Source organism: Ctenopharyngodon idella, chromosome 7, assembly GCF_019924925.1.
Source record: "Ctenopharyngodon idella isolate HZGC_01 chromosome 7, HZGC01, whole genome shotgun sequence".
Taxonomy (NCBI): Eukaryota; Metazoa; Chordata; class Actinopteri; order Cypriniformes; family Xenocyprididae; genus Ctenopharyngodon; species Ctenopharyngodon idella.
The window spans coordinates 492,527-506,440 of NC_067226.1; the positions used below are offsets into that span (position 1 = coordinate 492,527).

At 38.0% G+C, this 13,914-nt stretch overlaps 2 protein-coding genes across 4 annotated transcripts in view; one reads left to right on the forward strand and one right to left on the reverse strand.

Moving 5' to 3' along the window:
- The window catches only part of LOC127516283 (uncharacterized), a 344,148-nt gene that overhangs the window by 259,562 nt on the left and 70,672 nt on the right, over window positions 1-13,914 (reverse strand). The gene's annotated exons all lie outside the window — the stretch shown is intronic.
- fxr2 (FMR1 autosomal homolog 2) overlaps window positions 1-13,914 on the forward strand; it is a 105,848-nt gene that overhangs the window by 83,614 nt on the left and 8,320 nt on the right. For all 3 annotated transcript variants that reach the window (XM_051900714.1, XM_051900713.1, XM_051900712.1), the window contains one exon: window positions 844-938. In XM_051900714.1, the coding sequence (XP_051756674.1) occupies window positions 844-938 (95 nt within the window). The remainder of the gene's footprint in view (window positions 1-843; window positions 939-13,914) is intronic.

Below are 13,914 nucleotides of genomic sequence, written 5' to 3' on the forward strand. Positions count from 1 at the left end.
ACAGCCTACCTGACTGAAAGGCCTCATTATTATGCAGGTCATTAGAGGTCTTTATGTGATTCTTTTGTCTTCTCAGGTGTGAATTACCTCATTATTCATGATGATTCACGCCTCCACGCATACTGTTTCTTGACAAAAAGTGTCTTACAAAAGCTAAATCAATATATTGTTTTATATGAACGAGTAGGCAGGATCATTTTTACATCATTTTGAAGCAAAAACTCTAGTCTACAGCCTCTAATACCCAGAAGTCTTGTGAACACAGATTTAATATATATATATATATTTATTTATATTTATATTTATTTTTTGGCTTTATTTCAGTGACTTAAGTTTTGTTTTTTCAATAACCACGCATAAACGTTATTCTTTAAAAAACACAAACATGTACATACATGTTCCTCACATATTATTGTAGCCTAGTTTGTGCTGAATACAGTGTAATGACACTTTTTCCATTAATATGTTTATGAACAACTGAAAAAAGCACAAATGTCAGGGCATGTCAAAACTTCTCCAGGGCCCCGAAAATCCTCAGACCCCAGAGGGTTAACACTGCGTGATTGTATAAAGGTTTCAGAATCGGAGAAAAAGGAGTTTTCCTCATATGTGTCTTGTCTTATTAATGTTAATAATAATATAAGACGAGGGACGCAGTACTCGTTCCGTATCTAAGGGAACCAAGGTTACGTTAGTAACTGAGTACGTTGATGTTAATTTCAGAGTCATGGTCTACAGAGAGTGTAATATATGAATGCAAACGTAAGATCAGATTACACCACTTGTTTGATCTCTTGCTGCTTCCCCCCCTTCTGACTACTGTTGCTCTCTGTGTTGATATAGTTACTGTTGCTGACTTCATCTCTCGTGCCGATTCCCAGAGCAGACAGAATCTCTCAGGGAAGGAGGAGGCAACGCAGCATGTGTCACATCCCAAGGTTTGCAAAAACTATAACACTAAACGCACCCCTCACAATTAGGGTAAAAATATTTTTTTAATATTTGTTATTATTATTATTTAAAGAAAAAAGTTCCAGGTTTGCTGTGCTTGCTTGTAGGGCTGCGCAATGTGGCTAAAATGGTTTGATTATATATCAGTATGACTATAAAATATAAAAATAATAATTATGGTTATTGTCTTTGTTAACTAAAATTAAAAATATTAAAAACATTCCTATTAACCTCTTAAGCCCGAAGTGTCCCGCCGGCGGGACACCACCCCCCGCAAAAAAATTTATAATCAAATTATTAAGCAACTACTGACAGGAATAACACAAAATAGATATCATTTTAAAGCTTAGAAACTCAGCTTTTTAATGCATCCATTTTGTTCAACACTTAACAAGTGCAGAGTCATCACTCTAAAACTGAGTGTACCGTCTGCGGGCGCCACCTAGCTATAAAAAAAATTAACCATATTTTTCAAACTCCTGCCTAGATCATCACAAAATAGGTGTCATTTGAAAGCTTAGAGTCTGAATTTGATGAACTCCTAAGTACTGCTGAGTTATTTGCTAAAAAACAATAAAAAAACTTTTTTGTACATGAAGCCCCACAAGACCCATATGTAAATAAACAGATGCAGCATTTGTCACGTTTCAGCTCATAACTTCAAGAAACATGCTCTGATTGTGGAAAAAATTAAAATGAGTCCAACGTCCGCATAATCCAATAAGCCGATCACGAGTTATTGCTCACGCAATTACGACACACAAAACCCCACAGGCGCACAGATGCTAACTAAACTAAAATGTAGCGATCACTTGGCATTTCTCAGCATGAGAATGTCCAAATTTAATTTAATTTTTTTTAATTGTAAGTTTTCTTTCAAACTATACCAACCCTTTGACTCTCCTTGCAAGAGATTTGAAGTTTGAGTCATTATTTTTGTGCATGTCACTCAGAAAACAAAAAAAATTCCAAATGCTGTAACTTGATTTCTTCATGTGATCACCACGAAATTTGATCCAGATACAGCTCACATCACCTCATCAAGTCAAGTCAGGTCACCTTTATTTCTATAGCGCTTTTAACAATGCAGATTGTGTCAAAGCAGCTTTGCAGTGATAACTGGTATATAATTTTGGCTGCACAGCAGCTCTTAAAGAAAATGGTGTCATTGTCCATCTTAAGTAAATTCAGTATTGATTCATTCCGATGTAAGAATCAATAGTTATTAATTTAGTTAATTTATCTATATCAGCACTGGAGTAAACAGTGACATCATCATTAAGCTCAGTTCAGTTCGCATACAATGTCAAGTCAAGTCACCTTTATTTATATAGCGCTTTTTACAATGTAGATTGTCAAAGCAGCTTTACATTGATAACTGGTACTTTATTTGGCTGCACAGCAGCTCTTAAAGAATAGTGTCAATGCAGGCAGATCAAAGCACTGTTGAATATCATATGTCAAGTCAAATGTCAAGTGTCCCCAACTAAGCAAGCCAGAGGCGACAGCGGCAAGGAACCCAAACTCCATCAGGTGGCAGACAAGTGGCAAATTGGTGTTAAAATGGAGAAAAAAGCCTTGGGAGAAACCAGGCTTAGTCGGGGGGCCAGTTCTCCTCTGGCCAACAGTGCTTTGTTACTATTCAGGTTGCTATCATAAGTCCAATAGGATCGCAACATTCAAAGTATTTATTCCAGTTCCATCCAATTGAGGATCACGCTGGTATGGATGGTTGTTGAGGAACTGTGTCGTGGCTGTCTTGTCAATGAGGCCCTCACAGTTGATGATCTAGTTGACTCAATCTCTGCTGATACATCAGGGCTGCGTTGTGGTCGTGTCAAGGTGCAGGTCCTTGGTCTCACCTGGATACGGCCCGGATCCGGTTAACTACGGTGAACCTCGGGATAAACAGAAAGACTAATATTAGCGTAGATGCCATTCTTCTTCTGATGTAACGAGTACATCAGGTGTTATAGGAAGTGTTCCCGGCTCCGGCTGACCTAATTTATGCAGCCTAATAATCCTTTAACGGATTTGAAAATATAAATTGGTAATGTGTTATGTGTATGCCAGGTTAAAGAGATGCGTTTTTAGTCTAGATTTAAACTGACAGAGTGTGTCTGCTTCCCGAACAATGCTAGGAAGATTGTTCCAGAGTTTAGGTGCCAAATAGGAGAAGGATTTACCACCTGCAGTTGATTTTGATATTCTAGGTATTATCAGCTGGCCTGAATTCTGAGATCGCAATAGACGTGAAGGACTATAATGAATTAGGAGCTTGCTCAGGTACTGGGGAGCTAAACCATTTAGTGCTTTGTAAGTAATTAGCAAGATTTTAAAATCTATACGATGTTTAACAGGAAGCCAATGCAGTGTTGACAGAACTGGGCTAATATGGTCATACTTCCTGGTTCTAGTAAGAACTCTAGCTGCTGCATTTTGTACGAGCTGTAGTTTATTTATCAGGCGAGCAGAACAACCACCCAGTAAAGCGTTACAGTAATCTAGCCTTGAGGTCATGAACGCATGAACTAACTGTTCTGCATTTTTCATTGAGAGCATATGTCGTAGTTTAGATATATTTTTAAGATGGAAGAATGCGGTTTTACAGATGCTAGTAACATGGCCTTCAAATGAAAGATTGGTATCAAAGAGCACACCCAGGTTCCTAACTGACGACGAAGACTTAACAGAGCAGCCATCAAGTGTTAGACAATATTCTAGGTTATTACGTGAAGAAGTTTTTGGTCCAAAAATTTGAATCTCTGGTGTCAATGCAGGCAGGTGTCAATGCAGGCAGATCAAAACACTGTTAAATATCAAATGTCAAGTGTCCCAACCAAGCAAGCCAAAGGCGACAGCGGCAAGGAACCCAAACTCCAACAGGTGACATCAGGTGGCAAACAGGTGTTAAAATGGAGAAAAAAACCTTGGGAGAAACCAGGCTTAGTCGGGGGTCCAGTTCTCCTCTGGCGAACAGCACTTTATTATGATTCAGGCAGCTATCATAAGTCCGATGGGATCGCAACAGTCAAAGTATTTATTCCAGTTCCATCCAGTTGAGGATCGTATTCATCACGCCAGTATGGACGGTTTGTTGAGGGATTGTGCCACTGGCTGTCGTGTCGATGAGGCCTTCACAGTGGATGATCTAGTTGACTCAATCTCTGCTGACACTTCAGTGTCACTTAATTAGCAAGATTTTAAAATCTATACGATGTTTAACAGGAAGCCACTGGGAGGCAGTTTAGCAGCCTTGACTAAATGTAGTATACACGAGACTAGATAATGATCTGAGATGTTGTCACTCTGCTGCAGAATTTCAACGGCATCAATATCGATTCCATGTGACAATATTAGATCTAAAGTATGATTATGACAATGAGTGGGTCCTGACACGTGTTGTCTAACTCCAATAGAGTTTAGAATGTCTGTAAATGCCAATCCCAATGCGTCTTTTTCATTATCTACATGGATATTAAAATCACCAGCAACAAGGACTTTATCCGCAGCTAGTACTAACTCCGATAGAAAATCAGCAAATTCTTTGATAAAGTCTGTATGGTGTCCTGGTGGCCTGTATACAGTAGCCAGCACAAATGTCAACTTACATAATGTTACATAAAGCACCATCACTTCGAAGGAATTATATTTGAAAGACTTTTGAGTAATACTGTAAATATTATTATAAATTACAGCAACACCTCCCCTTTTGCCTTTCTGACGAGGATTGTGTCAATAATCGTAACCTTGAGGGCTAGACTCATTTAAAGTAATGTAATCATCTGGTTTTAACCAGGTTTCTGTCAAACACAGCACATCTAGATTATTGTCTATGATAATATCATTTACAATGTGCTTTTGAAGAAAGGGATCTAATATTCAGCAACCCAAGCTTTATCATTTGTTTATCAGTATTATCTCTGTTTTTTATTTGTTGAACATCAATTAAATTTTTACCCTTAAATGGGTTTGGAAGTTTTTTGTATTTACTAATTCGGGGTACAGACACAGTCTCTGTGATAATATCTAGGTGAAAGAGTTTCTATGTGTTGGGATTTATCTGACTTCTATGACGTGAGACGGCTAGCAGACGGTCGGTTTAGCCGGTCTGTCTGCTTCCTGACCTGGGCCCCAGTTTGTCATGTTTCAGCTCTAAGACTATGTGCCATATTACTAGAGGGAAGAGCAGCACCATCCCAGGAGGGATGAATACCATCTCTTTTCAACAGGTCAGTTCTACCCCAAAAACTTTTCCAATTGTCTATGAAACCTATGTTATTCTGCGGACACCACTCAGACAGCCAGCCATTGAGTGACGATAATCTGCTAACTATCTCATCACTCCGACGAACAGGAAGGGGACCAGAGCAAATTACTGTTTCTGACATTGTACTTGTAAGTTCACATACCTCTTTAATGTTAATTTTAGTGATCTCCGACTGGCGAAGTCGAACATCATTAGTGCCGACATGAATAATAATTTTAGAGTATTTACGATTAGCATTAGCCAGCACTTTTAAATTTGCTTTGATGTCAGGTGTTCTGGTTCCCGACAAACATGTGACTATGGTGGCTGGTGTCTCTATTTTCACGTTCCGTGTAATAGAACCGCCAATAACTAGGGCACTTTCAACAGGATTCTCAGTGGGTGCATCACTGAGTGGGGAGAACCTGTTTGATGTTCTTATTGGAACGGAAGAGTGGTGTTTCACGCGACTTTGCCCCCTCACCGTTACCCAATTGCCCTGCTGCACGGGCTCTACAGCCAGAACCGAACAATGTACAGAGTTCACTAAGCTAGTCGCATCCAAAACAGTATCTAAAGCCCTTGCATTCTTACTATCCTCAATTAAAGTTTGGATGCGTGTCTCTAATTCTGAGATTTTCTCTGTCAGCCTGACTATTTCCCTGCATTTATGACATGTAAATCCCTCGTCGCTGACAGAGAAAGCTATACTATGCATGTGATAGGCAGAGCAAGTAACAATAGAAGGAGAGGATGACATGACTCACCATGTTTGTAGTCTGATCCGACTTACCACAGCTGTTTGATGAACGCGTAGAAAAAGGAGCGTGCGAGAGAATGATGATAAGTTAACAAGCTAGCGAGATGCAAACGCGTTGTGATAGCGGTTTAGATTAAAAGATTAAAAGCTAGCGATGTCAGATTAATGTGGTAGGCAATATTAGATATATGGTAATGATAATATAAACAACAATGAATGATAGTAAGAGATTCAAACAAAGCTATACGGAGTTACAGACCAAACCACTCTGAGCAGCGAGGCAGACAGGACAGGGTCTGTGGCTGTCTCTCACTATGCGTTCTTAAGCGATCTTGCGTCCTTATGTTCTTGCTCTACGTCATCATCAACCGTCGAAGTTCAGTTCCAATACTCAAAAAAAGCAAGAACAGAGCAAAGCCACTGGAAGGCAAGCCTGCAACCTTTAGCCAAAAAAGTGTAACGGCTAATGCTAACACTCTCAAATGATTGAGAGAACCAACTCGTCCCACTAACCTATTCACCTCACCTACCCACTATCTCCATCCCCAGCAATCTGGATCCTGAAAGCAGTTTAAAGGATTAGTTCACTAATACAATAAACTTTTGCTGATAATTTACTCACCCCCATGTCATCCAAGATGTCCATGTCTTTCTTTCTTCAGTCGAAAAGAAATGAAGTTTTTTGATGAAAACATTCCAAGATTTTTCTCCATATAATGGACTTCAATGGACACCAAATGGTTCAAGGTCCAAATGACAGTTTCAGTGCAGCTTCAAAGGGCTTTAAACGATACCAGACGATGAATAAGGGTCTTATCTAGCGAAACGATCAGTCATTTTGGAAAAAAATACAACTGTATATCTTTTATATAAACAAACGTTCGCCTTGTAAGTGCCTCCGCCAAAACCGCATTTCTGTATTCTCCAAAAAGCTTACGCTGTATGTCCTACGCCTTCCCTATTCAACTTACGGAATGAACGCAGCGCCAGTTACATTTTTTCCATAAGTTGAATAGGGAAGGCGTAGGACATACAGCGTAAGCTTTTTGGAGAAAAATCCTGGAATGTTTTCATCAAAAACCTTCATTTTTTTTCGACTGAAGAAAGAAAGACATGGACATCTTGGATGACATGGGGGTGAGTAAATTATCAGCAAAAGTTTATTTAAAAGTGAACTAATCCTTTAAGTGTTGGATACTTGTCTCCCTCAAGTTCCCGCTGTGCTTCATAGAACGGCTTCAGAAAGTCTATCAAAAAGCCCAGTGTGTCCGGTGCTATTTTTTCAATGCACGCGCTCTCCCCTCGTGCCTCCAGCTTTTCATGGAGCTCATGATAAATGGCCTGTATAGAAGTCAGTGTGAGGTACACCGTACTGAACCGAGTGTCTCCCATTTGCAGCAATGTTGTTGACAGTTGCGCAGCCAACCCCGACTGTTTATCGTACCTGACTAATGATTTAGCAGCAGAAATGGTATCTATGTCTGGAGCACTGTCGGCTTTGGATAACTCGGCAATGTCGAGTCCATGGTGCATTACCGTATTAATGACGTGGTCAATGCAGTCCAATCTCTGGTATGGCCGCAGAGCTAATTTAATGTTTGCCCCCTCATCGGTCACTCATACAATTTTGCTGAGAGAGGAAGCGTCAAGGCCAAACTTTGTCACCAGTAGTTTCAATATCTCCCATCTGATATTTTCTCCCGTCTTTGCCTCTTCCAAAGGGAACATTGTAGTTGTCAAGGTTTTATTCACCAGTTCCATATCCTCACTTATGAAATGGCATGTGATTGTCAAATAACTAATTTTCCTATAATCCTCTGTCCACATGTCTGTGGTCATTGCGACTGTGCCATCCTTCAACAAAGTCTGAAGTGTCTGTACTAAAGCTTTCCTCTTTTCTTCTGCCATGTCAGTGCACTTTTTCGCAATTGTCACATGGCGGGGAATAACAGAGTTTACGGGAACCCTCCCATACGCAGCCCCAACATTAATTAGTTCTTGCGCCAGCTCTTTAAACCCCCCGCCATTTACGATATTAAAAGGCCTAATGTCTTTACAGCAAAAGCTGACACACTTCTCCGTTTGTTTCACCTTTGCAGGGATGGGTTTTGATGCTGTAACAAACGATTTGATTCTAGGTTGATCCTGGGCACTGGCAGGTGTTGAACTGCTTTGATCAACATGCCTTATCAGCGACGAATTTCCTGTCATTTTGCTGTCGTACTTTAACAGAATGTCGCATTTTTTGCGTTTCACATAACCCACTGGCTCATTATTCTCATTATGCACATGGTCAAAACTTTTCCACACCTCAGACTTTGCTTTATTTGCTGGTGCAACCAAAACGTAATCGCCAGAGGCAAGCCTCCGTTTCACCTCCTCAGCATCCATTTTTGCATCTTTCTTGCGCTAATCGAAACGCATCACATGACCGCTCATTTACCGCGCAAGCCCGAGCCCGAGCCCGTGTAAAATGATAGAAATTAAGCCCGTACCCGTCAGGTTCGGGCAAAGATCTTCAGCTCTGCTCTCGGTAATGACACTTTGAAGCATCACTACACAATCCGTATTAGGCCAATTACGTTCCTCCGCAATACTCTCAAACAACAAGAAAAAAACATTGGGATCGTGTTAATTAAATTTCAGAGCAATTTTAAATTACCTACCACATCAAATGCAAGGAAAAACTTTCATTCGAAGGTGCACTTTCAGGAGCTAATTTAGCTTCACCAATTAGCTTTAACCGTTAAACTTGTAACTCATATTCTCTTGACAACTTCTCAGATTCCTGTTGAGCATGTCTAAGCTGTAATAATTCAATTTTGCGTTGTTTAATCATATCATCCATTTTTAATCTTTCTAATTCAAAATTTACGTTCTTTAACAACTCTACCCATCTCTCGATCATGCATTTGCTGCATTTCAAGAATCTCTTTCCTTTGATCAAACAATAAACCCGAAAAAGTACAAAATCCGAAACGGACAAAATATTTTTCTCACTCAACTTTGCTTTCAAAGCTTTTTTAACAAAGCGTTTTTCTCATTCTCTAATATATATCATAATGTTCCACAAGTTACCACAATTGTGCTTTATCCAATTTAATCCAATTTAATAATCCCTCCCACAGAGCTTAATAAAATCTTTAATGGATGCCATTCTTAATTTCCAATTCACATAAATTCATAGGCACAAAAAATATGGTCAATACAGATGAGAATTTATTCATAATTTCCCTTTCCTAAACTACAACCATACCACACCACTATACTTCCTAAACCTAATCTCCACCATGCTTTCCAGATGAGGTTGTATGCCTTGGATCATTTGCAGTTTCTTTTTTTTTCTCCACACTTTTGCTTTCCCACTTTGATAAAGGTTAATCTTTGTCTCATCTGTCCATAAAACTCTGTTCTAAAACTCTACTGGCTCATCTCTGTGTTTTTTTGCAAATTCTAATTGGCTTTCCTACTTTTGGTTCTGATCAGATGTTTGATCTTGCTTTGTAGCCTCTGTAATTCTGTTGAAGTCTCCTGTGAACAGCAGATTGTGAGACCATCACCCCAGCTTTCTGGAGGTTGCTGGTGATTTTACTGACAGTTATGTTAGTTTTTTTTTTTTTTTTTTTTTTTTTTCACAGCCCTTGTCATTTGTCTATCATCAACTGCTGTTGATTTTCTCAGCTGACCTGGTCATTGTCGGTTGCTGAAGCTTGCCAGTGGTATCTATCTTTTTCAGGACATTCCAAACTGGTTATTCCAAGACGATCTCCAGATTTAAATCATATTGAACAAGAATTTCAACAGGTGAAGGGAAGACTAAAGACAGAAACTCCCCAAAACAAGCAACCGTTGAAAATGGCTGTATTAAAGGCCTGAAAAAGCATTTCAAAAGTTTGAAACCAAGAGTCTAGTGATATCTATGGGTCACAGACTCGCTCCTGTGATTGCTTACAAGGGATTTACAACTAAATATTAGCTTTTACACTTTTACATTTGCTTTAAGTTAAACTGTCCCAATACTTATGCTCACATTAGGCAGAGGGATGAAACTCTAAAAGTGCTGTTCTTCTTAGTTGGTAAAACATTGTTGAAACAGTCAATAATAAAATGTGACATTCTGTACTTCTGCCTCATATTATTCTTTTAATCATATTTATAGATGTCTTGACACCACAGCTAACAGAGCAATTTTGTCTTTACTTTCCCAATACTTGTCCCTATATATATATATATATATATTAGTTGCAATAAAAATGTGAATAATTTTAACAAAAAAAAGAGAGATCATACAAAATGCATGTTATTAGGGGCCAAGCACCGAAGGTGCGTAGGCACCTGTTGTATCCGTTGGCGTTCTTATTATTATTTTTTCTGTTTCTTCCGCTCTGGAAGTCTATGGCAGCCCATAGAACCGCTTGCAGGAAAGTTATGAAATTTGGCACACTGATAGAGGAAAGTCTGAAATGTCAACATAGCAAATTTGGAATCTCTAACTCAATCCCTCTAGTGACACCAAATGTCCAAATTTGCACTTACATTTGTGCTAATAACTTTTGAACCGTAATGGCTAGAAACAAAATTATTTTCTCCTCTGTTTCCTTGGCTCATGAATGCACCCATTTTGCATCATGATAATTTGTCCGCCTAGTTGAATTTTGCGAAAAACCTACTTTTTTGTACTTGTCCTAGACGCTTCGTTCGATTTTCATGAAAATCAGATCATCTTCAGACCATGCTGACAAAAAGTTATTAAAAGCTTTTTGATTAACTCAACCGTTCTTGAATAACGCGCAAATTAATTTAATGTAGAGCACCCCAAATTGGATTTAAGGCTATATCTCTGCAACACTTTATCATATTCAGACCAAACTTGGTACATGTCATCCCAAGCATGACCAGAGACTGCATGCTGAAAATGGATATTTTTGCATATAATGTCTGAACAGTTTGTCCAGAAATCATAAAAGTGGTCTCATCAGATTCGGGGCATCATGCATCATGCTCATGCATCATGTGAATATCCAATTTTCTCATATCAGCCATTTTGGGAGTCAGCCATTTTGAATTTTGTACTAAAATGCTGTATTTCATGAACGCATTAGCGTATTGTTACGAAACTCGGTATGGGTCATCAGCACGATGCCCTGAAGGAGCCTGAGAAGTTTCAAGCCAGCGCCATGTAGTGGTAAAGTCAAATATTTAAATGCTTATAACTTTGGGTGTGGTCAACTTATTTTCATGGGAGTCATGTCCTTCGACTCCTGAATCCTTGCCGAGTCCAGCGATACCAAACATGCTAGGTTTTGACTTATGGTTTGTGCAAAGTGGTGATTTAGCGCTTAAAAACTTTCGAGAATATCTTTGAAACCGTTAGTCCGATCGAGATAAAACCAGCGTAGGAAGCACAGAACCTAAGCTGGTTAACTACATGTTTATGCCCAAATGTCAATTTTTATAGGAAGTGGCAAAAAAACAAAACAAAAAGTCATCCATGGGTCATTTTTTTGTTTTCATATATATATATGTCTATAACTCTGAAACGAAATGAGATATTTTCACCAAATTTGACACGCATATGTATAGGCTCACTCTGAGGACACATAAAAAAAAAAGCAGTGGGATTGTGCCTCTTGGTGGCGCTATAATTGAACAAAACATGAAATTGCCATTAACTACAATACAGTATTATGATGCTATAATAAAATGCTATATTATATGAATGCATTGATGTACCATTATGAAACTCAGTATGTGTCATCGGCACAATGCTCTGAAGGTTCTCAAATGGTTTTGTAAACGTTGTAATATTTTTTTAAAAATGCTAATAGCTTTATATAAATGTGTCCTATTGTAATGAGACTGGTCTTAATAGATTCCGTGGGTCATGCTGAGAACATTAATGCCAATTTTGCCATAGTCAGCCAAACTTCCTGTTCACCAGTTTGATTCTCTTGAAAAACATGCTTTTTTGAAATACTCCTAGACCGTTGGTCCAATTTTCACCAAAATCTAATTGTATCATATTTAGACTATGCTGGTAAAAAGTTATGGATTTCATGTTGATAGACAAAACCCTTTTCGTATACCACAGCAACAAATTTGAGGCTTGATGCCAAAATTACTCTTGAGGCTGTATCTCTGCAATGCTTTGACATATTGACACCAAACTTTGCGATTGTCATTGTCACCTCACTCTGACCATACCACATTAATTTGGTCACAGCGCCACCTATTGGTCAAAAGTGATAAATCAGTAAATATTGACTATTTGTGAATTTTTATTTATTTAAAAAAAAAAAAAAACGCTCTTTTGCCTAGGTTTTTAATTGCTCATTGTTGCAGTTGGTCTGATGCTCACAGCCATATTGACTGGCTTGTTGTGCCACCTTTATGCTTGGCCCCGTAAATGCTGCTTGCAGCTTTAATTTTTTGAGTACTGTCCTGAGTAAGATATTTTACATAAAAGATGTTTATATATTGTTGACAAGAAAAAAATAGCTGAATTTATTAAATTGACCCCATTCAAAAGTTTGTGAACCATTGATTCTTAATACTGTGTGTGGTTACCTGGATGATCCTTGTGATGGTTGTTTTTGAGCCCCTTGTTTGTCCTGAGCAGTTAAACACTGCTCTGTTCTTCAGAAAAATCCTCCAGGTCCTGCTGGAAAACCGAAGAATCTGCATCTTTTGAATATTTGAACCCTTTCCAGCAGTGACTGTATGATTATGAGATCCATCTTTTCATACTGAGGACAATTGAGGGAATCAAACACAACTATTAAAAAAGGTTCAAACATTCACTGATGCTTCAGAAGGAAGCACGATGCATTAAGAGCCAGGGGGTGAAATCTTTTGAACAGGATGTCCAATTTTTTTTTTTGTTTAAATATAATTTTTTTTTTTTTTTTTTTCCATTTAGTACTTCCCCTCGAAAGCAACAGAAGATACTTGCATATTTCCCGGAAGACAAATTAAGTACAATATACCTTGATCTTCAAATTCAAAAAGTTTTCACCCCCCGACTCAATGCATCGTGTTTCCTTCTGGAGCATAAGTGAATGTTTGAACCTTTTTTAATTGTTGTGTTTGAGTCCCTCAATTGTCCTCAGTGTCAGTCATTGTTGGAAAGGGTTCAGATATGCAAAAAAATGCTTGAAAAACTGAAGAATCTGCAGGACCTGGAGGATTTTTCTGAAGAACAGAGCTCAGTTTAACTGCTCAGGACAAACAAGGGACTCAAGAACAACCATCACAAAACAAAAAACAGTTGTGAATCATCCAGGTAACGACACAGTTCTTTATGGAGAATATCTTACTCAGGACAGTTCTAAATAAAAAATAACATGCATTTTGTATGATCTCTTATTTTGTTAAAATTATTCACATTTTCACAGATTCTGCAAGTGGTTCACATACTTTTTCTTGCAATTATATATATATATATATATATATATATATATATATATTAGTAACGGTACACAAAAATGACAAAAAAAATACGGGTTCGGTACAGCAGATGGGGAGAAAACAACTATTTTTTTTCTTTTTTCTTTTTTTCTTTTTTTATTAAACAATGTTTTACTGAACCAACTGTGTCTCTGTCTTTAAATGTATTCAATTATAATTAAAATTTTCTTAAGGATAAAAAAATCTATCTCTGCTAATGCTGTTAGGGAGCTATTAGGGAGCCCTTACTTGCACATTACTGTAATAAAGGTCACAATTAACAACAGAGCCCAAATTATTAAATTCAGTTGCTATTTATTTTTAAATATAATCATCAACACTCAAATAATAATAAAAAAAATTATGTATTGTAAACATTTACATTACACAAGGCAGTTTTTTGCATTAACTCCTGTTTCTCCAATTTATTGTTGAAATATAATAATTTATACAGTGGCTGTCATAACTTGTTTTCATGACGGATTTATTTAGGCCTTACATTAACTAA